Below are 25,997 nucleotides of genomic sequence, written 5' to 3'. Positions count from 1 at the left end.
TGACATAACGATTATAGAAAATGCAAAAAAAGTGGATCACGAAAGTCCGTCTGTCTGTATAAAGAATTACAACCTAAACGGATGGAGCGATTGACATCAAACTTAATATATATTTGGAGACTCTCTAGATGAATTTTTGGAATTAATTTTTTTGGACCAAAAATAGCGGTCTTGTCACATACTTATTTCAGAATAGTTAAATTTTCTCGAAAACGGCTCCCACGATTTCGTTAAAAAAAATTCAAATGTTAGTTTTTAAACAAGGTCCATCTTTTGATGAATTTTTTTTTGAAAATCATTATAAACGGTACCTGTTTTGTCCAAAACTGATAATGAAATTTCAACGAAAATTCGAAAGCATTTACATATATAGCTTCAATATAAATCAGAAATAAAATTTTGAACAGAATAACTTTTGGATTTTTGAAATTTTTTTTTCGATAAACCAAATTTTCGAAAACGGGACATAGAATTTTTGTTTGAAATTTTAGTTTTGGGTTATTAATTTCTACAAAATGGCATACCAATTTTATTCTTGAATTTTTTTTTTCAAAAGATCAAAAAATAAGTTTTTTAAAAAATGAGTAATGATTTTGAAAATATGTATTTTTTCCTAAAAATGGTACTCAATTTGTTTTAAGATGATTTTTTTTTTCATATAAATTTTCTAAATTTCTGTTTAAAAACTCTTAAACATTTTAGAAACTCTAAGAGCATGTTCGTGCGACCCAGTTTAATTTTAAAAGTATGGGGCGCCAAAATTGAATTTGCCTGGGGCGGCAAAAGTTACAGATTCGGCACCGTAACTTCCTTAACAAATGTAACAAGTTTGAAATGTGTGGCTTCTTTGATATAGAAAATTGAGAGAGGTCGGAAATGACCTGAGTTGGATCCTGTAAATAAGTGTGTAGTGCTAAAGTAGCTAAAGAACTTGGCTGGGCACTACTGTGCTCCTTTGATGGTATTGTGGAGATAATTAGTGGAGTACCTTTTGATGACTTCGGAATAAAAGATTATAGTTGTACAATACTAAAGTCCACTTTATTTAACATAAAATATTTTTAAATGAAGATGAATATTATAATAATATAATTTAGGATACTTATGAGACGTGTGTATCACACGAGGTCAGCCAAGAGAAGAAAGTTAAATTCAATCGTAACATTTTAAAATGTCTATTAGCCTTCCGGCATTTGCTATTCTAGTACATTTCTTTTATATTCAGTTGTATAGTTAAAACAAAATTATTTTTAGTTTAGAAATTAGAAAGTAGGGTTCGCCACATTACTCCCCCTCAAATTAACTTAAATATTATAGATCAAAATTCATAATAAAGTTAATTGAAAATTTAAGTCATAACTAAAATAATTGAAAATTTAATTGGGTTTACGTATTCTTACTCGTCTACCAAATCTGGTTGTATAAGTTGATTCTTGTTGAACGTTTTTTGTAACAGGTGGGTTTGCTTCAAAAGTTGAGTTGCTTCCAGTTGATTGAAGAGGAAGAAATGCTGTTTTAAGACGGTCGAGTGATATTTTTGATGTTCGGTTTTTAATCCTAACCTTGAAGTATTTATCGTGTCTGCTTAGAACCTCATATGGTCCATCGTATGGTTGCTGGAGAGGAGACTTAACAGCATCATTTCGAATAAAAACATGATCAGCTTTCATTAAACTAGGCTGGATAAAGACGTTGGCTGTATTGTGACATGATGTCGATGTTGGACGAACCTTTGACATGGAACTTCGAAGATCTTTAACAAACTCAGTCTCATCTTTAAATGTTCGTTGATCACCAAAAAAATCACCTGGCAAGCGTATTGTAGCACCATATAACATCTCTGCGGGTGTTGATTTGATGTCTTCTTTAAACGTAGATCTAAGTCCTAAGAGAATCGATGGTAAAACTCTTGTCCAGTCCTGTGTTTTGTGACAACGAATAGCAGCTTTTAGAGATCTATGCCAACGTTCTATGATGCCATTACACTGCGGATGATAGGGTGTAGTTTTGAGGTGTTTTATGCCGTAAAATTGGGTGACTTCCTTAAAAACATTACTCTCGAACTGACGTCCTAAATCTGTAGTAATTCGTAAAGGTACACCAAAGCGCGAAATCCAACCAGAAATGAATGCCTTCGATACAGTTTCAGCTGTCATATCTTCAATGGGAAATGCTTCCGGCCATCTCGAATATCTGTCGACGCATGTAAGTATATATCGGCATCCTTGCGAAGTTGGCAGAGGTCCGACCAGATCGATGTTCACATGGTCAAATCGTGACAACGGTGGTGAATACGAGCCAAAAGGTGTTTTATTATGCCGCTGCACTTTGCTTTTTTGACACGATACGCAAATCTTGACAGCAGCGGCGATATCTTTTCGCATCCCGGGCCATACGAAGCGTTCCTGGATGAGTTTTGTTGTAGCTTTTCTGCCTGGATGTGAGAGGCTGTGGAGCTGCTCGATGACAGGAGTTCGTAAAACAGGAGGAACAACAGGTCGTATTCTGTTAGATGATACATCGCAGTAGAGCAGTGATTGACTCTCTGGAATGGAAAAAGACTTTATTAATAAAGAAGTAGATGGAAATGTACCTTCTTTTAAAGCATTTAAGAATTGTGTATCTTTTGTTTGTTCCTCTGCGATGGTACGAGAATCGACGATAGAGAATTTTGAAAATTCTGTTATTCTGGACAGCATATCTGCGACAGAGTTATCTTCCCCCTTTATGTACCTGATGTCGGTGGTGAATTAAGCGATAAAGTCAAGCTGCCTAAGACGACGTGGTGATGCTTTTTCCGATTTTTGTTTGAACGCGAACATTAATGGCTTATGGTCAGTCTGTATGTAGAAATTACGGCCCTCAATTTGATGACGAAAATGTTTCACAGCTTCGTAAACACCCAGCAGCTCTCTATCGTACGTACTTTGCTTTTGTTGAGAATCTGTCAATTTTTTAGAAAAGAATCCTAGCGGGTATGTGACATTATCCAAGACTTGGTGCAGGGCAGCACCAATAGATAAGTCAGAAGCGTCCGTGCTAAGAAATATTTCCGCATTGATGACTGGATGTGACAATAGTGTTGCTTTTACCAAATCAGACTTACATTGCTCAAAAGCAAACTCGGCTTCAGCTGACCACTTGATGATAGATGTGTCGTTTTTTTTATTTCCGAGAATGAGTGCTTGAAGTATCATCTGTTTGTCGATCGCACGTGGTAAGAAACGCCTGTAAAAGTTAAGCATGGCTAGGAATCTTTTCAATTCCTTCGCCAATTTAGGTTTAGCGAAATCTTGAATAACTTTTACCTTACTGAGAAGAGGCTTTATACCATCACCATTGATTTTATGGCCCAAGAATTCCAGCTCTGGCTGACCAAAAACGCATTTTGATGGGTTGATTGCGAGACCAAAGTCTTTTAAACGTTGCAACACTTGCCTCAAATGATTCTCGTGCTCTGCTTCTGAAAACGATGCAACGCAAATATCGTCGATGTATGGAAACGTAAAGGATTCGAATCCACGAAGAACTTGATGAATGTTCCGCTGGAAAGTTTGCGCTGCATTGCAGAGTCCATTCGTCATAAAGAGGAACTCGATTAATCCGAATGGAGTTGTTATTGCAGTCTTCGGAATATCTGAAGGTTCGACAGGTATTTGATGGAAAGCTTTTTGCAAATCAATCTTAGAGAACACTTTTCGGCCGTGCAATATGTTGGAAAAATCCTGGATGAAAGGTATAGGATATCGATCAGGTTTTGTATTTGCATTTAAAGCACGGTAATCGCCACAAATGCGCCATTCTCCGTTTGCTTTCTTTACCATATGCAAAGGGCTGGACCAATTACTTTTTGAAGGTCGACATATACCTTTTTCCATTAAATACCTGAATTCTGATTGCGCAGCTTTATATTTTTCTGCATCGAGGCGACGTGGACGAGCAAACACTGGTGGACCTGTAGTTTCGATATGATGCGTGATTCCTGTGGTGTTACTTGGATTCCTATTCATATGGACGAGCTCTTGGAAATCTGCCAAAATATGGGCAAACGGTTGAGTAGTATCGAATGATTTTATAGTTACCTCTGTGGCGTTCACTGGTGTTGTATTGGCTTTAACTTTAAGTTGAGTTGTGCTGTCAATTAAACGGTTACCTTTTAGATCGATGAGTAGTCCAAACTTACGAATAAAATCAGCTCCTATTATTGCTCGTGTGACGTCTGCAATTAGAAAAGTCCAGTTAAATGCTCGTCTCAAACCCAAATTAATGATTAAACTTTTCTCTCCATATGTTTTTATGACACTACCGTTGGCTGCAAATAAAGTTGTTTTCGATGGAGAAAATCGATCTTTGTATGAAGGTGGTATAACGGAGACATCGGCTCCGGTGTCGATGAGAAAATTGTTTTTGCTTGTCGAGTCGTAAACAACTAATCTGTAAATTTGTTGTCCAATGCGTTGTTTAGTGGGAACATTGGGCAACGTATCGCTAATTAGTTTTTTGGATGACGTTTGAAAGAGCATGGCTCACGACAGTTTCTGGCTTTTATGCCAAATTTTTTATGGAACCAGCAAATGGTGTCATTTTTATTCCGTTCGCGAGAGTATGAGTGCGGTGTACTTGAACGATGTGCACTCCGACTTCTACGGCGATCAAAATTTTCTCTACCTCTTGAAATTTTCATAAGCTCTTGCATCTGAAAGCTAAGTTGTTGTACTTGCTCTTGCAAAGAAAGTGAGGGGTCACCAATTGTGGAGATAATTAGTGGAGTACCTTTTGATGACTTCGGAATAAAAGATTATAGTTGTACAATACTAAAGTCCACTTTATTTAACATAAAATATTTTTAAATGAAGATGAATATTATAATAATATAATTTAGGATACTTATGAGACGTGTGTATCACACGAGGTCAGCCAAGAGAAGAAAGTTAAATTCAATCGTAACATTTTAAAATGTCTATTAGCCTTCCGGCATTTGCTATTCTAGTACATTTCTTTTATATTCAGTTGTATAGTTAAAACAAAATTATTTTTAGTTTAGAAATTAGAAAGTAGGGTTCGCCACAGTATCTAGATGGGAAAGAAATGCGTAAAATTGAAATTTTTGTACTAAGCGGAATAGCACAAAATAACAGAAAAAAAGAAACAAATTTTCTTCTTTCTAGGATTAAAAAACAATCGAGGTCAATAAATAAACCCACCGAAAATGTGATCGATCTATATTTAAAATTTGATGTCTTCGTAAAAAATAATTTTTCTTTAAAAAAAAAATTATATTAAAATATTTTTTATTCAGAATTTAAATATTATAAATCTATGTATGTACTTACATTATGGTAATGAAAACAAAAATCTTGAACAAAGTAGTTTTAAACTCACTCTTCTACATAATGATTTTATTTCATGTGTACTAATTAAAATTTCAATAAGAACAAGAACACAAATTTTCGAATCTTATAAAAGATTTTTTTTGTTTAGTCCTTAATATTATATTGGATATTAAAAAGAAAAAGACGATATTGCACTGAGTATGGACACAAAATTATAAATGTTGCACCAAGTATAGGGTAACAAGTTAATTAATTACAATTATTTAAGTTAAAAAAATATTGTGGAAGTTGTTTTTAGTTTTTTTTTTCCTAATTTGTATCCTTACAGACTGGTATGTAACCATTTACAGATTGTGTTGTGTAACAGATCTTATTTTTTTAATTTCACACTGATTAAAATCAATCTTCGCGTAGGTGAAAGCGGATTGTTGGGAAGAATTGTTGGTATTTAGATTCGGGTTTGGACTAAGGCGTGTTTGGTTGTCTTCTGCGGTCGAAGTTTTCGCTGGATTATGTAGGGCCCCAATTGTTTTAATGGAATTGTGTATGGAACTGATTGGTAAATCGAGACTTGCATAATGCAGTTCAAGTTCAGAGTTCGTCGGAGCCTGAGACACGGCAACACTTTTCGATGAGGGGGACCTTTGTCCGGACGTAAGATCATGTTGTTTTAGTCCTTTTGATGACGCAGAGTCTGTATTCATTTTTTTGTCTTCACCGTTGTTATTTAAAGTTTCAGACCTGAGTGGTTCTTGACACCTGTTATCGCAACTGTTTTGCGATAGATATGATGAAAAACACAGACCTGCTGGTGAGGATGATACTGAGTTAGATTTCAAGAAATCGTTGTTCGCAGGATTAGGGCGGTATTGCATCCTATCAATAGGAAAAATTCGGTCACTATTCACTGAGCTTGGCCTCGATATATTTGTTTTAGTTTGCAACGAACTGTCACTACAAATATGCAATAGTTCATATCCTGACTCTAGATTTGAATTATTTGAACGATGATTCCGCAGCGGTTGTGAATATGAAGAAATTGGAGTACGTTTTGAATCTCGATTAATATCTTTATCAATTTCTGTTTTCGAAGACATTGAGTTAATAGAATCAATTTTATTTAGACCGCATTTATTGTCGTCGACTTCTGCTTTTGTATGTAAGGAACTTAATTTTTGTAAACTATGATTAGGACCTGCCTTGAGGTTACAGTAATCGTCTTTTGAGTTGTCTATTCCTGGAACAGTTTTTTCTGCATTTCTTCGTTCAATACCTACAGTAAAATGTAAGTAGTTATAACATTCGTAATCGGCTGTCGATAAGTCGATACTATAATTTGAAAAATCTTTATCATGTTGCAAGGAAAATTGAATGAAAATTTGTTTGAATTTTTCAGATAAATTAGTGTTGATAGTTTTTTCTTCCGAAATAGTGAATGAATTATTTATAAGATCTGGCAGTCGTTTGCGATGCGCCGTTTCTGGTTTAATTGATGCAGATTTTTGACTGTACTGTACTATTTTGTTTGGTTCCTGCAAAACTGAAAATTTTGAAGTATTGCTCGTAGTGCTAACAACACAATTGTTCAATAAAGATTGCATTTTTGAAATGCTTTTAGCTTTTTTATCATAGATAGAAGACGTTGGGGTCCAAGATTTAAAACTCGAACTATTATCTTTTTTGCCACTCCATGACATTTCTAAATACCCTTCTGGGGTTTCAATTTTCCTTGAATCCTCCAGTTTCATTCGGTGTGCCAGACTTCCAGATACTTCCGGTGATACACTTTGCTTTTTTACTGAAACATTGCATTCTGTGGATTCATCATAACTATCAGAGAACTGAGAATAAATAACAGGTCGCATTTCTAGATAGCCATTATCTCTTCGAATTTGTATTGGATCCGAACGTTTGTTATTTGGTTTATTGGTGGAAGTTATCTGACCAGGAGAGCTTTCTAAAACTCCACCACGGAAATGGCCATTTTTTGAAGAATTTATAATATTAAAGGAAGAGGCACCTGTTGACTGCAATGAATGCGAATTCGAACCAATACCTACATTTTTTGAAAAATCAATTTCCATTAGATCGTCCATCCGATCGACTGAGTTTTGACTTTTATGTATTAAAAGAGGTGCACTTGAAGATTTTCTGTCTCTTCCTGTGCTTTCTGATGAAGGTTCTTGGCTAGAAATTGATGTTTTGCTTGTTCCAAAATTTATTTTCTTTGCGTTACTCACATTCGCCATCAATATATTACGTTGAAGATCACATCGAGGTACTTTTGATCTGGAGCCAACTGAAAATGCTCGAACTCTGCAATGATTTTGTTCAGAGTTTCCAATAACTTCAATGCGAAGTTTTTGATTGTGATGTTCCATGCGACTTCCAACAGAATAGGCACGTGGAGGTCGTTCCTTAAGAGGTCTTAAAATATAAAGTATGAAATAAAAATATATATTTATAGATATGTATATTTAAAACTTACAGCATTTCATCTTCATCTGGAAATATCTTTGGGTTGATTTTTTCCAATGAATATTCAGCGAAACTTATGCCCTTTAGGGGTATACCTGAAGCATAAGATGTCCCTGGGTTAGTATTGGAAAATGAACGTATGTTTTTCATCGACTGTTCCATATCGATATAATCTGAAGTTTGAGGAGACATATGAACATAACCATCTACAGCTTCTTCTGTGAAACTTGGCGTCCGACTATTTTCATATGAAATGCTATTGCATTTAGCACTAGCTAAATTAGTATCACAACACACTGTTTCACTATTTGTAGCGTTGTCCTTGTTTATATAATGACTTTTAGATGAGTTATCCATTTCCATATACTCGCTGATGGAATTACCTAAATCTAAATACTGACTCTTAATATCGATTGAACGATTCCTTGTAGAATTCAAGCCTCCGTGTAAATCGATTCCACCATAAATATTTGATTTATTCAATATCGATGATGGTACAATGTTTTGGTTTTTGTTTTCTGCACATGAAAATTCATCACAATTTTCTTCGAGAATAACCCCTCCGGGAGAGTGGGAACTAAAAATAACATCATATTAGTAAAGCTCTAACTATTAGTTTTTATTTTAATTTGTTTACGAATTTAAAGTGTACCTATAGAAACGTGCTGCAAAACTCGCATTATCGTCCGTAGGATGGCATTGTTTTAAACTGTCAGTTTCATCGATGCTCAACGTGGATCCATCACTTTCTAAGCAGCCAACAGATGGGCTTAAAGCATTGTTGTTTATTGAAGGACTATGGCTACGTCTGTTGAATGTTAAACTAGGCACGGTACTTAACGATGACATTGTTCTTGATGGAGGCATCGATGAACTATCGCATTTGTTATATCCACTCTCTGAGTTGTTTCGGTTTCTTGATGAAGGCAGACTGTCGCATCTATCTCTATTAAGGGCTGAAAAATTAAAGAAATTATATTTATTATTATTATATTATATATAAGGATATTTTTAAAACTATTGTTTAATTATCTATTTATACATCATTGTACTAACATTTAAATATAGATAATATTTTATGACCATAGGGATGTTATGTAAATATTTAGGTTCAAAGTAGATGGCGACGGTATATGGCATAGATCCTTTGTATGCTTGATTCACACAGATTTTGTTTATGGCTCAAATCTGTGTGGATCATGTTACAAACAAATGTTTCTCTGTTTCACACCGTCGCGTCGCACAGTGTGACAATTCGCAAATTTAGCGGGATTTAATTAATAACGCTCACAGATTATAACTTTTCGTGGATTTTTTTTTATAGAATTTATAACAAATATATACAAAATGAAATGAAACAACAATTTTGTTAATATTCTTTCATATTTTTAAACAAAAGAGGTTTAATGGGGGTCATTTTTGGGCAAAAGTACGATAACTCACAAGGTGAAGAATTGTAACGAATTCATGTAGAGGAGGTAAATACAAGCATTTCTTACTACAGGAGAGGGGGTCAATTCCCCCCCTCCCTTTAAGAGGGAGGGGCAATATTCTAAAAAATTACTTAAAATTGAGAAAAAATTATTTAAAAACGATGGCAACACTTACAGTTATGAATGATACCTTTTTCAAAAGCCAACATTTTATACTAAATTCCTATTTTTAAATCAAGTTATTTTAATAAATAGTTTTTGAAATAACCAATTTCAAAGTCAAAATTTGGGAAAAAAAAGTTTTAAAAAACACATAGAGGACTATATTTTAAAAGACTGTGGATGTCAATACAAAATTGATTGATAAATCCAACTGCTTTAATTCACTCATTATTAAACACTGGAAACCATATGTTCCTACGCCTTCTAGTTTTTGAGAAAATTGAAAAATAAGGAAACTACTTTCTAATAAGATTTTTATTTTTTTGCTATTTTCCATACCCTTAGCTTTAACAGTGCCACTATCAAAAATGGTTTTTAATATTTAACTTCATGAATACATGCTGGCATATAAAACCAGCTATAGTTTCTGATATATAGCTCCCTCGTTTCTCTTGCAAATGTTTCAAAGGAATCTACGTCAATTACATACCCAGACCCAAGGGCTTCTAAAATAATGTGAAACTTTTTTATGATTTCAATATCGATACCTGTAATTTCAGCAGTTTTTTCTGCATCTCTAAAAAATCTTCTGGCCGTGTTGCCATCATTTGTGTTGCCGGGCTGTTGAGTTTCAGCTCTAAATCTATCTTGAATCAATTTGTTCTTGCTTTGACCCTTGATCTCTAACCTGCCAAACTTTAACATCTAGTCTATAAGCTGATGGTTTTTCAGATGGTTTTTCTGCGCAAATGTAGCAGGTTTGTGACGAAGATGTTATAGATGATAACCAATCACAATTATTGCTTTCAAAGCGTTCTCTATTACGACCACATTTGGCCATTTTTTCGTCAAACCTCAAGTATAAAGTTTTGAAGGCTGCCTTTATTGACTTAATTGCCTCTTCAGAAAATGAAAAATTATTAAAATTATCCATAACGAAGGAAAACATGCAACAAACGCTTAATTTTGATTTTTGAAATCTAAATATCAAAAATTTGTTTTTTCCTAATTTCTAGAATACGAAAAATTTTGTATGAGTGTCGCACCTGTGCGCAAAAAGATAAAACACTTTTTGGTTCCACATATATACAGCTTTAAAACAAAAAGGGTCTCAACCTTGAAAAACACTGTAAAGTTATACTTTTTGTCTAATGAACACATAAAACACATAGTTTTTCACTATGTAAAGTTTGTTATCTATGTAAATAGTCTTATCTGTAGAAGTAAGTTAGATATAAGACATACATATATGTATATGTAGCTGTAACGTAGTTTAGTTTTTATTCAGTAAAATAGTTCGTTTTTTGATATTCATAATGGAATGTTGTGTTTTGGTATTTCGTTGAGAACTATTCATGGTGACCCCTAAATGATTGTTCACGTTTTATCTTAATTTAAAAATTAAATAAAAAAGACTTGTGGCACTCGGGGACTGCCGCGGTAAAGCTATTGCATTCCACTTTTTATCAACCTCGGTCATTGCAACCCATGGTATACCATGATTGCAACCACCCTTGTTCTAATTAGTTGCGTTAATCGAGAATGTACTGTAGTTTCAAGCAGAACAGAAAAATCAAAACAACATCATTGTAAACCAATTCTTATACAATTCCTACATACACAAAACGCAATGAATGCATTTTTTGCTCTTCATTTCATATTTTTGCAGTTTTCTCATTCCCAAGTCGAACAAGAAACGTACCCCTGCACAAAAGAATAAGAAAATAAAATGCAGATAACTTTTTTTTTGCTCCTCCTTTATTGTGTACACAAATTCTTAAATCTGCAAAAATGCAGCGCGAATGAAGCGCTCCCGATAAGAGAACACAAGAATACTTTTTCTCTTCTTATTTAATAGGCGCGTCCCACCAAGAAAAAATCTCTGTGGGCTCCATATCATTTTAAAACAGAGCAAAATAATTTTGTGGGACAAGTTTCTCACATGAATCCAATTTTTTTTTCAAATCAAAAACTTCAACTGCAACTTCACACAGTTGCAACTTTTCTTCAAATAATAAATTGTGATAAAAATTATTTCAAAAAAAGTTATTTTGTGAAGCAAGCTCAAAACAGTAACAATTTCTTCAAATTTTCATTTCCATTTTCAAGTTTTTAGCATTTTTATAACAGCACACCACCATTGAATAATTATATATAGAAGTGACACCGATAGTTTCTAGCGCCACACAATTTTATTTGTTTTGGCAATCAGATGTACTAAAAAATCCCCAGAAAGAATGGAGCTTGTCCTAGAAAATTATGTTTCCAAAAATTTGTTTTTAAAAAAGGAAATTTCACTAATACAAACATAAGGAAACAAATATCAAATAAAAATAAATCGTATCGACACGTCGGCATCCTATAATAGAAAAAAAAAATATGGAAATTTTACTCATACATACAAAATTACACAAATATCAAACAAAAATATTGAAAAGTTAGTTGACATTATAAATGTATCCATAGTAACTCGAAACTAAAAACAAGAAATTTTTTATTAATGACGAGAATTTGAACAAAATTAAATATTATTGTTGTATATCCTAGGCACGTTATAGCTTATAAGGCATGAAAGTTACCCTTATCTCAATAGTCCTATTAGCGTAGGTGACAAGGTGATTGCTCTTTAACTCTGCTTTCTGAGGTCGTATCCCCACAGAGATTGCTATTTTTTTATATTATATTTTGTTTTGGAATATTATGAAATGTGTAACAATTAGAGCCTTTTTTTGCTGAACCGAAACTTAAGCATTTAATTACAACATAAATCCTTATGTGACAGTTTAAGCCGAAGTAAAAGTAGAGCAATAAACAAGTAAAATCAGGTAAGAGCAATAAGTCGATTTGGTTCAAACTTTTTGTTTATTTTTGATTCCAAGGAGGGGAAATTGAAATTTTTTTACGGTACCAACTAGAGATGCTGCGAATAATGATTCGGTCGAATACCGAACATTCGACGCGCTTATACATTCACTTACTATTAGGCTATTATTACTATTATTTACCAAAACTTATCATTACTAAATTTTATTTTCTATGAGCCTTACCAATAATCAAATTAAAGGCTCACTTAAATATTTAACTGAATTATACATATTTCTCTCAACCAATATAAACAATTTAATACTCAGGTTAAAGGCTAACGCTGGGCTAAATTTAATAGTTGAGTTTCATAACCATATAATTTAACCGAGCATTAGCTTTTAACCTGAGTTGTTTTTATACACTAGCCCAAAAAGTTAAAGGAACAAAGCAAAATTCGTGATAGCTCAAAAACAAGTACCTATTTGATTTGATTTCTTTTAGGTACTAAGATAGATTTTTAGACAAAAAAAAAATCAAAATCTTTGGAACCTTATAAATAAATTAAAAACAAAATTCAAAAATAAAATTGGTATGCAATTTCGTAGAAATTACTAATCCAAAAACTATTATTTTCCCAAATTTTCTTTCTGTTTTATATCTAAACTATATAAATGCTTCTGTATAGAAAATTCGTTGAAATTAAATTGTTAGTTTGGCACGGTTCTCCGGTAGGTTAATAATAATTTTAAAAAATTTCCATGATTGCCCAAAAACTATTAGGTATATAATTTTTTTAAACAAAATCACTGGTACTGTTTTCGAGAAAATTAAACATTTCCGAAATTGGTTTATGACAGGTATCGTTATTGTTGGTAAAAAAAATTAGTTCTAAAAACCCCTCTGGAGATTCTGCAAAAAATGCTTCATACCAAGTTTGATGTTAATCGGTAGATCCGTTTAGCTGTAGACAGATAGACAAACGGAAATTCCGTGACCCACTTTTTTGCATTCTCTATTATAAGCCCTCTCCCTTTGGGAGGTGGCAAAGTACTACTAGTAGTTAACTAGCGGTTTTCAATGGAACGCACTTTCAACGAATTCAATACAAATCGTACCCACTCGGGAAGAAGAGCATGAGTAGGTAGATGATAGTACTAGATTAAACAAAAAATCTACTATTAGCAGACTACCACCTCCAGTGGAGCAGGGCTATAGTAATCCCATGTCTGATTGTTATCTCAACTTTTTTTTTGAACGAATGCATAGCTTGACTATATCATGACAAACTAAAAAGCATGTAAAAGCTACATTCTTCTAGTTTTAGAATCTTAGAACCAAATATGTATTTATTTCAAATGGTGAAATAGAAAAATCATTGGAACTATCCAAAAACCACATTTTCTTGCATTTGCGATCAAAATAGGCCTTTTTACCTTTTGAGTTTATTTGAACATTTTATTAATAAATATCGTTTAAATTTTAGATAAAAAAATGTTTTAATTAAAAATAAAGAAAAGTATCCAAAAATGGTACGAAAAGATTTTTTTTTTTCAAAATTTAACATTTTATAAAAACTTTAAATTTTCATTTGCAGTTGCAAATTTGAACAAAGCCGTATATCCAAAGTTCTTGTTTGCAAACATAAATCAGTTTAAAGAAAAAAAAACGAGGTTGTTTCGTATTGTATTAAAATAATTTGAAATACATATGTATTAAAATACTTTAAAATAATGTGAAATATGGCCATATTGTATGAACTTGATCCTAACCTACTCTTGCATTATGCGGTTTAAGAAAATAGTAAGTATATGCCACAGTGCATGTGGAAAACATTCACATAATGTGAACTACAACTTTGGCCTAGATGTTATTACAAAAAGCACCCTAATCAAATAAAATAAACACTTCTATAACTGAAGAAAATCTTCTTGTCGTTAATAAAAACAAAATCCTTTCAAATATACATAAGAATCAAACATTCAAAAATAAATATTCAATTCAAAATAATACAAAAATTTAAAATAAATTCAATTTCAATATTACAGAAACAAAAATAAAAAAACACACTACTAGCACAAAACAAAACTAATACAAATCCACCAAATATAAATAATATTGTAGATGTGGTTGCTTAGTAACCAAAAGTCCTTTTGAGGGATTTTTCGGCCATCGAATACACAATCCTAAAACGATTGTGGCGCCACTCCTCAAACGATTGTGGCTCCACCCCTCAAACATAGCGGACGTTTTTTCCGGTGTCACTTCTATATATAATTATTCAATGACACCACCAAAAAACAAACTTTAAAACGATAAGCAAACAAGAATTAAATAATAAGTTTATTCGTTAAATGCTAACGTTATACATAGGTACATTTTCTTAAAATTAAAATTACATACATATATAGGTATTATATTATTACAAAACTAAAAGAAAAACTTACATCTAATGTACATTATGGGTTATTTTGAATAAAGAATATTTTTTTAAAGTTAAGTGATTTTATATTGTCAATGCTGGAGTTATTTATATTTGAATTTTCATTGTAAATATTAATTAAAAGATTTAAAGGGCTATTAGCACCGTAGTTCGATCTACTGTAAATGTTAGAAATTGGCAACTGCCTTCTCAAACTATACTGACTAGCAATGAAATTTAATCGACAGAGGATCGATGGAGCTGAAAGCGAAAGAAAACTGAGAAATGAATCCAAATCTCAGAATCTCCGAAAAAAAGTGAGTTGTTTTTTTGTTATTGTTTTGATGTTTGTTTTTTGGTGGTGTATAGTGCTAATAACATGAAAAATTTAATGAGCATTTGAAGAAAATGTTATTATTTTGAGTTTGCTTCACAAAATAAATTATTTTGAAATAATTTTTTATCACAATTATTGCGAGGCAAGAGGAGCGGAGGAGGTGTAGGTAGGTCGGTAAGGTAGGAAATAGGATGAGGTAGGAAATAAGAAAAGGAAGTGTTTGGAAAAGAAAGGAAGGAATGCTAAGTTCCGGAGGACGTGGCCTGCTTGCGATGCACGGCATAAGCTCGCCGGATGGGGGGGATCTTGCCCCCGAAACTTAACCTCACCTGCAAACAAAAACATAAATCAGGCCGAGAACAAAAATCGAAAAAAAACCGTTTTTGAAAAATGTGACAGCAGACGGACTATCATCTCAAGGGCACTGCGGATGTTGATGCAGTGTGGCCTATTCCCTCCCAACCATGGAAATCCGCGGCCATGTTTGGATTCCCCCAAGATGGTGGATGATCGGTTTCAGATCATATCATCTTCACTGAAACTCCGCTACCGTGGCACCCCTGAAAATTGTCTTCAAACACACATGTTCACACTATCGGAACAAAGAAACAAAATCATTTCAACTTTTTTTAGGCGACTTGAAGTTTATTTAGGTGACTGAATAATTTAGAAGGCAAAATGATCTTAAATTAAACAAGAAATTAATCAAAAAAAGAAAATTTAACAAAAGATATAAACATACAAAAAGTTATATTATCAATTTATGACAGTGAATTGAAACTCTTCTCAAAAATGTCAAAAAATGTATCAAAAAAAACTTGGACCAGCTTTTAGGGCCCTACTAACAACTTAATCGAAATACAAAAAATAGCAAAAATTCACCCTACCCCTAGAGAGCTCTGTAAAGGTAGCTAAAAAATGCAATTAAAAAAACTATTTAGAGGAACCCCGTCGACACTCGAGAATTTTTCCAAACACTTTATAGACAAAATAAGAAAACTAAATTAACAAAAAAAACTAAGGTAATGTAACTTCAAACTTCCGCCTCGATTAACAAAATTTTATATAATTTATAGGACAAACACAAACACAAAAATCTCCTCCTTGTTCCTCGGATAGGGGTTGATTTTATTTTGTCTCAAAAAAATTTTCTTTCCAAAATCTTATTTTTAAAGACTCACTGTGACCTTTCTATTGATTTTTGTTTTACTCTTTCTTTCTAGGCGGATCCTTACTGGGGCTAATTGGCGGCAGCCAACCAGGACTATCTGAGATCGGGGTGCTCCGGTGGACGGGCGACTTTGATGGCTGTGTCCGACAACCGACCACTTTTGTTGGAGCTTCTAACCCCTCTTTTTTTTTGTGGTCCAGATCCAGAAAGCGAGTAGATAAATTTGGGGTGCAGGAGTCACGGTTCGGGCAGTATGGATTATCCCATAAAAATAATCCTCAACATTTTTATAATAAATAAAAACGTGCGGCGGCCCAGTTCTAAAACGGGTACCTGGGACCGCCGAAAATCAACCTGTTAATTTTAACCACTTGTAATTTTGGTATATAATAAAAATTGAAATTTTCTAAAACTCACCACTTTATTCCTATTATAATTTTTTTTGTTTCCGTTAGGATTCTAATTCGTCGTGGAGACGAGTGATGAGAGTATGGAGATTCTTCTAAAAATTTCCAAAATGGACACCAAAAAAAAATTCAATAAATAATCACAAAAATTAAAAAAAAATTATTAAACGCACCACAATTATATACGAAAAATTTCCAATTTTTGTTTCTTTTTTATTTTGGCGTTTCGCGCAATTAAATTTAAAAAAAAAATCACCACTTGTTATAGGGGTATTTTCTTCAGAAAATATATTTAAAATTTTCACCACTTGTGTCTTGGATAGGTATTCTTATTCCATAGAATGACTTTCGATAAATGTCTAACGAACTGACTTTTATGATTTTACTCTTTTGAGAAAGTAAGAAAGAGACGAGAATGTTTGTATAAAAGCTATTTGCTAAGATAAAAAAAACATTAATCGTATGACTTCCTTAACTGCATAATATCATCCGATGTCCATATATTTCATTAAAACATACCTATACAATCATAAAAAAATATATTCTAATTTCGATATATAACTGTCCCTCTCTGTTTTAATTTTAATATTTTTTTATATTCAGCGGGGGTGTGTTCAGAAATACTGGCAGGGTAGTTCAGACGCTGGGTTTGTTTTCACTCCCGAGTGAAGATGGCGCTAGGATCAAAAAATATTTTTTTTACCAGTATTTTTGGTTAAATACCATTTACTGAGCCTAGAGCCTAATAAAAACTAGGTATTCAACTATTTTTATCTTTACCGTGCGTAATTTTAAGATTTTCCAAAAACATTTAAAACACGATGGCACTTTGACATGAACCATAGTGGAGACTCGAAATTGCAATTATTATACGAAAAACACCGAAAGAAACGCGAAAACACATAAAACGGAGTTATATTTAGGCTGACAGTACAAAACGTCACGTGTAAACAGCAAAAATGACATGTGTAAACGTAAAATGACTTGGACCGAATGATGAAATAGTTTACCAGAAGAACGATTTATATAAATAAACAAAACAAGACGTACAAAACCGGGTGAGTATAAAAGTTATAACAAAAAAATGTAACACGTATAACAAACGAATTTTTGTTCACCTTCTGTTGGTGTAAAAACAGTTCGCATATAATGGTTGATGACAGAAATAGTAACTTTTAATTTAAATATTGGTTCTACTCTAACCATAGATTTCCTAACTCATTTTGCTCTAGTACAGTTTTCACCGAGTTAGCTTTCCAGCCAATCATATTCCAGTACTGGAAAGCCAATCTTCTCGGTTATTATTATCTATGGGTAACCAATCTATGTAATAAATTGTCAAAGGTCTATACATTCATGATTGACATTCTACATTCTGAAAACAACACGAAGAAGGAGGGCAAGATGGCAGCAACTTGGTGAGTATTAAATTTATTTAATATTTTCAAGGTATTTCCTTTTTTTTTTTCTTTTACATTTCTTTCAGGTACTTCCTACTTCCTAAAGAAGAACAGGATTCGTCATTTAAGGTAAGTTGTTCAGTTTTTTCTTGTAAATTGGTGTTTCTATGAGGTTTGTTTACATCGGGTTTTTTTTTTTTTTTCAGCAGCAACAGGCGTCCGCAACAAAATTTCTTCGGCGAAAATTTCGTGAAACAAAAAAGTGAAACAAAAAAGTCGCCTGGGAATTAAATTTCTATAGGATTATTCGGTAAAAAAAAAGGTAAGAAAAATTCAATTAGCATGTCGATATTAATATATTAATTGAATAATTTTTCTAATTGGATTTACAGCATCGCATTATTGAACTGGTTTCTCATGGACTCAGAGCACGTGGTCGTAGTTTGGTAGTGAAAGTTCTCAAAATTACAAACAGGGATACTCATCGTGGTGAACATTCTCACCCGGTGAAATTGTGGAAACAAAAAAAAATTCTCGGCCGGTGAAAATAGATTTTTTTTTTGTTATAATGAAACCCAAATCCATGCGAAAGGGTTTTGTTGCCAAACAAAAAAATTGTTTAACTAAAATTTTGGAATTGATTGAACTAAATCTATGTCTGTGGGGAGCAACCCATGTTATAAGCCGGGCTTAAATTAAGCTTAATAGTTTATAATCATAAAATAACTCATGACGCGGATAAAACTGTACAGGTAAGTGCTGTTATTTCTTTCTATTAGCTTTAATTATAATAATTTTTCTATTTGCAGACAACTTTATACAGGATCCAGAATTCAAGGCCAACTTAGTTCAACTTTAGACATCATATTTCCTACCCCCTTTCTACCTTGCAGAAGTGGAGAGAAAAACCGGTGAGTGATTAATTATAAGTTTTATTTTAGTTATTTATAAGAACTGGCCTGACATTTAAAGGTCACGTATTTGGTTTAAAAAAAAAAATCTAATATTACATTTAACAATAAATCATGCATAACTTAAATGATACCAGAAAAATGAATAGTAAAGACACAGTGGACTGGTATCATAGTTATAACGAACAAAAATTAAATAAATAAGTAAAAATCGCGCATAACTACCATAGTACAAGAAAAATAAATATTAAAGACACTGGACTTGTATCAAAGTTATAAAGAACATAAAATTAAATAAATAAGTAAAAATTACTACGTTAGAATAAATTAAATAAAAGTAGATATCACAGATTTTGATTAAATTAAGTAATTAAACTAAACTTATACTAAATATCACAGATTATACTTTTTGTAAAACTATTAAAATAACTTATACAAATAAAATAAAAAAAATTAAAAATATTATCACAGTATTAATGTTAGTACCTAAGCTATCAGTCAATTATAAAAAAAATTAAAAATATCACAGGGCAAGTGGTTAGTAAATTATCTCTAGAAATCACAGATGCTCATACTAATTACTATTACTAAGCTAATATCACAGTTAGTTAAAAATAAGTTAAAAGTTAATAAATAAATAACATTCAACAGTAAACATAAAATAACACATAACATATAAAATAATTTAAAGGCATGCAATAAACATATAAATTTAATACAGCAAACATTTTTTTAATCTTTTATATCAACATCGTTGGGAAATTATTTCGACACAGGGTGTTTCGAACATGAGGTTTATTTTGTTTTGTTTTATTTTGTTTTTTTCATCTCTTATTACAAAATTGTCTACGAATCGTGAAAACTTTTTCGAGTATTTTAAACGGCATTTGCGGATAAATATATAAAATTGTCTATTGCTTGAGGTCTTTCACGTGGAATATACCGATTCGTTTACCATTAAGATTTTCAAGTTCGTACATGTGATTGCCAACTTGTTTTACTACTCGGCACTTTATGTATTTTGGTGAAAGTTTCGCCGAAAGATATTTTGACGAGTCACTTAGTACAAAATTCCTCCGGTACACCTCTTGTCCAGGGATATAACGAACATTCTTAGTTCGAACATTATATGTTCTCGCGGATTTGTCATTAGCCTTCATAATATTTTCTCGAATCTGATTCCTTATGCACTGCAATCGATTTTGTCGGGGAAGAGTTAACAACTCATTATCGTCTATCGCGTTCAACTTTCTCGCAAGCTCATAACTACTACCGTGCATCATCATGTTAGTACCAAATAAAGCATAATAAGGTGATACACCAATAGCGCTATGAACCGCACTCCTTAATGCACATGCTATATCTCCAAGGTGGGAATCCCAATCTTTTTGATCATGTTTCAGGTATGATCGGATAGCGGCTAGCAATGAGCGGTTAACCCTCTCCGACGCATTCGATTGCGGTGCATAGTTCGCAGTTCTAAAATGTCTTATGCCATATTTTGAAACAAAATTTTGGAACTCTTTGGCACAAAATTGTTTTCCGTTATCGGAGTGGATTATGTTTGGAACTCCAAACATATTAATCACCTCTTCTTTTAAAAATTTTAACACACTAATCGTATCTGCTTTTCTTAACGCTTTCAACAAAACAAATTTGGACAAATGGTCTAAAACAACAAACACGTATACATTTCCTAATTTTGACCTCGGATAAGGTCCTAAAAAGTCTATATACAGTTTTTCAAATGGACGATTACTACAATAAGAGGTCACGATCGGGGGACGAGATACTTGGTTAGACGCTTTACATTGTTTACATACACTACAATTAGAAACATAATCACGCACATGCACAGTCATATTAGGCCAGAAGAAAAACTGCCTAATACGGTTCAAAGTTTTCGAAATCCCACCATGTGCGGATTTCGGTGGATCATGGGCCCTATACAAAATTGCTTCAGTCAATTCGGTTGGAACCCAAAGCAACCAAGAGTGCTCTAGCATTTCTTCTTCGCCTAACCTTCTAAAAGCTTTCTTATAGACATATCCTTCTTCAATTTTTAAATCGGGAAGTTCATTTTTACGCTCGTTTATAGTTTTAATAAGCTTTAAATATTCTTCCGACTGAAATTCTTCTGACTCTAAGTCAATCCACGGGGCAACGTCTTCCAAGTCCAGAGAATCTACGTGTACCCGAGAAAGAGTATCCGGTACTACATTCTGGCTACCTTTACGGTGCTGTATGTCGAAGACATAGGTCTGCAATGACAAACTCCACCTTGCGAGTTTTCCACTCAAATCCTTCATGCTCATCAGCCACTGAAGGCTGGAGTGGTCAGTAATGACAGTGAAGTCCATGCCTTCGACATACGGCCTGAATTTCTTCACAGCCATCACCGCGGCCATACACTCCTTCTCGGTCACACTGTAGTTTCTCTGGCTCTTATTAAATTTCTGCGACATATACGCTATAGGGACTTCACCGTCCTCCTCGTCTCTTTGGAACAATACGGCTCCGATCCCCGCATCCGAAGCATCACATTGGATATAAAATCTTTTTGTGAAGTCCGGGTGCGAAAGAACTGGAGCCGAAGTCAAAGCACTTTTCAGTTCCTCAAACGCCTTCAGTGCTTCCTCCGTCATTTTAAATTTTACATTTTTCTTCCCCAGCAGATCCGTCAGGGGTGCAGTCAGGCTAGAGAAATTCTTTATGAATTTCCGATACCAGCCTGCTAAACCAAGTAACCGCCGAACCTGTTTTTGGGTTTTGGGAAGTGGAAAATCCACTATCGCCTCCACCTTGCCAGGGTCGGTTTTAAGCCGTCCACCACCAACTATGAAGCCCAAGTATTTCAACTCCTTGAAGCAAAACTTGGATTTCTTCATGTTGATGGTAAGATTCGCTTTGCGTAAGCAGTCGGCTACTTCGCTTAACAGGGCGATATGCGTCTCGAAATCCGGCGCCATGATAAGCAAATCGTCCAGATACACGAATACACGATCCCTAAGTCGTGCAGGAATCACCTTGTCCATCAACTGGCATAACCTTTGGGCTGCATTACATAGTCCAAAGGGCATAACAGTAAATTGGTACAAGGGTCTTCCCGGTACCGCAAAGGCAGTCTTTTCTCTACTCTGTTTCTCCAACGGTATTTGCCAAAATGCTTCCTTTAGATCAATACTACTAATGTAGTATGTATCCGGTAGTCGGCTGAGAAGTCCCTCGATATGTGGAAGTGGATTAGCATTTTTCTTCGTCAGTGAATTCACCTTACGAGAATCCAGGCAAAGTCTATTTTTGCCTGGTTTCCGCAAGAGAACCACTGGCGAACACCACGGGCTTTCACTTACTTCTATAACGCCGAGACTCAACATCCGATCTAGCTCTTCATACAAAATGGCTTGTATCGCTGGAGAGACAGGGTAGTGACGCTGTTTCACAGGGAGCGCATCTCCAGTATCTATGACGTGCTCCATCAACGTCGTCTTTCCAAGACCATCCCGGTCGAAACATAAAAATTTCTGCCTGACTGTATCCAGTCTGGCCTGCTGATCGATACTCAACTGGTGAGCGTTCAGCACTTCAGAATTTTCTTCGAGAGAGACACTACTAACAATTCCAGGTGCTAACTTGAACGCTCTCCAAAAGTCAACTCCTAGGTAGATCTCTTGATCCAAGTTAGGAACGAGGAAAAACGTGAGCTCCTTTTCTTGGTCATTATGACGAACTTTAATTTCGATTTTACCTTCTATCGGCTGACTTTTACCGTCAGCCGTTTTCACTCCGGATTTAAAGGGAGTTACTCGACAACCGAGCTCTTTGACTAGCTGCATACAATTTTTCCCTAATATGCTTACGCTGGCTCCACTGTCGAGCAAACCAAAAACTTCTTTTTGTCCCAATTTAATTCTAGCATAGGGTCGAGGATCTGAGGATAAATTTAAAATCGAAGACATTTTTATTTTATTTGCTCTTCGCGCTCGGTATCTTTCCCTACATTTAAAAATTTCTTTAGATGGTATACTAATCTTACTATTAAAAATTCTCTCTTTGGCGCGTTCGTATTCTTGGAGACGGATATGTAACGGCCTTATTTGGAATAAGTTCTTCTCTTTTTCTTCAAAATCTACACTTATACCTTCATCTTCACGTTTTAAAATTTTAATTTTTTGCACTTCCCCCGGTGGAAGAGTTTTTAAACTAGTTTCTTTTTCATTATTATTTATTATCGGGGGTACTACTTTTGGGTCGAACGCGATTCCCCCGAAGCCTTCGCGTCCCTCACTCTGTTTTCCGAAAGACATCTCGTACAATTAGTCGTATAGAAACCTTCTAGACCACAGTTATAGCAATGGACTCGTCTTTCGGAAGGGCAGTTGAACCAAGTGTTGCCCTGCTCCTTGCAGTTCCAACACTCAAGAGTGGAAGCATCAGCCTGTTTCCGAGGAGGGTTTTTCGAACGTGTCTGACCAAACTGATAAGCCGCTAGTCGTTCCTCCGAAGGCTGGTATTCATCTTCATACTCCAGCTCGTTCACACCATACCTAGCTGAAGGCCTACCAGTTGGCTTCGGCAGTTCACTATCCTTTTTCGGAAACGCAGCTTCTACTTCCTTGCAAACATGTCTCAGCTGATCAAGGGAAAAGATTGCTTGAGGGAAAACCAAATTTCTTAATTTGTCGTTGAGGTTTCGTTTTAATACCTTTACTATATCAGCTTCTGGAATTGCCATTCGCAACTGGTACCTCATTTTGTTTATCGCTACGAAGAATTCCTCACTACTTTCGTTTGGATTTTGTTTCCGTTTTATAATATTCCGTACGATTTCTATATCAGTAAGGGGGTTTTGGTATCGGCTTAGCAAAGCTTCTTTTAAGGTTGGCCAATCTAAATCTTTGTCTCCTTGGTACTGCCAGAACCAATCTAATGCCGGACCCGAGAGCAATTGGTGGAAGTCTCTCAGTACCTCCTTCCACGGAGACGCATGCCGCTTCTGCTGCTGCTCTACCCTAACCACGAAGTTTTCGACTGTCAGGTGGTCCGACAGGCCGTCGAACTTCCCTATACCCCACTTATCTAACCTTGTTGGAGCTCGATATCCAGAAGTCATAAATGGACTTATAACTGGAGGTGGATAAGGGAAAGGTGTAAATGGAGTTTGATAACTCCCAAAAACTAGAGGATTATACTGCGGTTGGAAAGGTATTTCCGGCGCAGTCGACTGAATTGGATTATTTCTACCTTGACGCCCTACTGGTACAAACGCACTTCTACCTTGATCAGCTAAAGAATTTGCATACAATGGTGGTGGCCCTGCAGGAGCAGGGTTATAACTAGCAACTGGTGGTGGAACTACGTGGAATTGATTTGACGTCGGTGGTTGTACATTGTTAACAGGTGGTTGACTGGGAGTCGGTACACTAACTGGTGGAACTGGCATCGCCAAAGTTAGCTGTTCTAGAAAACCACTTAATTGACTCTGTATACCTTCGCTAATGGCTCTCTCCACATTCTGCTGCAACACTTCCTGACAGGTAGATATGCTTCTTGCTATTTGTGTTTCTATAAACGAAGTAACATTATTTGGTAAAACTTTCTTTTGTCTTGTTTTCTGCAGGGTTTGACTAATGCTATCGAGGATACCTCTCGAACCTTGGTTGTTCTGGATACCTGTAGCCCTATCAATATCTACTTGACCTTGAGCTTGCCTGACTGTGTTGTCTGCCCCCGCCCCACTAAGATCACTGTAAGTTGGGGTGGTTATCGAGTTGGTATTACGACTAACATTTGGATTGTTGGTACTTTGACCATTTGGATTCGTACCATTACTATTAAGTACGTTGGGATTTGGAACATTTGGAACTACACCGCCAGCACTGCCTATGTTTTGAGAGGAGGACCTAGTTTGCCTATCAGTAGGTGGAGGTGAGTGTAGGACTTTGGGCCTCGCACCTGTATTATTTTTTTGCATTGCCGATCTTGTAATTCTCCTCTCTTCTCTTTCAGCCTCTTGGAGCATTCGCTGTATACGTTTCTCTTCTTCTTCATTGGCGTGTGCCATTTTGGATTTTTATTTTAACGCACTCAACAAGGATATCAAATTCAAAAGTGAAAGTGGTGAGTTTTTGAAACTAAAAAATCCTATTTTTACCTTATATTATTTTATTATTTTCAAAAACCAAGAAAAACGAATGTATTTATTATATATTAATCTAAATAAGTTATTGTAACAAAAAAAATAAATTAATTAACAAAAACTGTAACCTTTTACCAAAAAAAAATTAAGTTACGAACAAAAATTTGCTTTCAAAAAAAAACTTTTTAAATGTTGAAAAATGAAAACAAAAAAATAAATTATGTAACCAAAAGTAATTAACAAAAAAAACTGAAAATGTAATAACTTAACAAAAAAAATTAACGAAAAAAAAATGTAATAAATTAACAAAAAAAAATTAACGGAAAAGAAAAACAAAAAATGTAATAAATTAACAAAAAAAGAACGAAAAATGTTTGAATAAACGAAATAATGAATAAATAACGAAAAAAAATTGTGAAAATAATAAATATTGAAAACCAATTAATGATTTTTTTAAGAATTTGTTATAATAACTAAAGAAAGATTTTAAAAAATCAACTGAACAAAAAAAATTGTATGAATAATGAAAAAAACTTAAACTACAAAAAAATTAAAGTATTTTCCAAAACCAAAAATGAAATTTGAAAAAAAAAATCAAAAAAAAGAAATTCTTTAATAAATAAATAATTATTTTCAAAAAAAAACTTGAAAAACAAACAGAAAAATGTACCTAAAACTAAACGAAAAATAAATAACGATAATTTTCTAAATTCTTATGTTTTTGAAAATCTTAAAGTACCTTTTCCTTAGAAAAAGACTTAAGTTTTATAAACAAAATAGAAAATTTTAAGTTTCTCCAATTGCAAACTTAAAAATAAAAAAAGATTGAATTGAAGAATGACGAAACAATATTAACTTGATAAATGAAAACGAAAACTAAACTTAGTAAACAAAATAGATTAACGAAAACTAAACTTTTAGAAATTTTTTCGAAAACTTCTATTTTCTAAAAAAAAAAATTCAAAATTTCCTTTTTTTTTTTTCCAAAAAAAAGAAACGATT

General features: G+C 34.0%; 1 protein-coding gene across 6 annotated transcripts in view; it reads right to left on the bottom strand.

The window, feature by feature from the left end:
* Nucleotides 1–5,384: 5,384 nt before the first annotated feature.
* The window catches only part of LOC129905976 (insulin receptor substrate 1), a 130,582-nt gene continuing 109,969 nt past the window's right edge, over nucleotides 5,385–25,997 (bottom strand). For all 6 annotated transcript variants that reach the window (XM_055981604.1, XM_055981603.1, XM_055981605.1 and 3 more), the window contains 3 exons: nucleotides 8,464–8,767; nucleotides 7,822–8,388; nucleotides 5,385–7,760 (listed from right to left, as the gene is read on the bottom strand). In XM_055981604.1, the coding sequence (XP_055837579.1) occupies nucleotides 5,678–7,760; nucleotides 7,822–8,388; nucleotides 8,464–8,767 (2,954 nt within the window). In that variant the 3' untranslated portion in view covers nucleotides 5,385–5,677. The remainder of the gene's footprint in view (nucleotides 7,761–7,821; nucleotides 8,389–8,463; nucleotides 8,768–25,997) is intronic.

The sequence above is a fragment of the Episyrphus balteatus genome, chromosome 1 (assembly GCF_945859705.1).
Source record: "Episyrphus balteatus chromosome 1, idEpiBalt1.1, whole genome shotgun sequence".
NCBI lineage: Eukaryota > Metazoa > Arthropoda > Insecta > Diptera > Syrphidae > Episyrphus > Episyrphus balteatus.
This window is presented reverse-complemented; position numbering and strand designations above follow the sequence as displayed.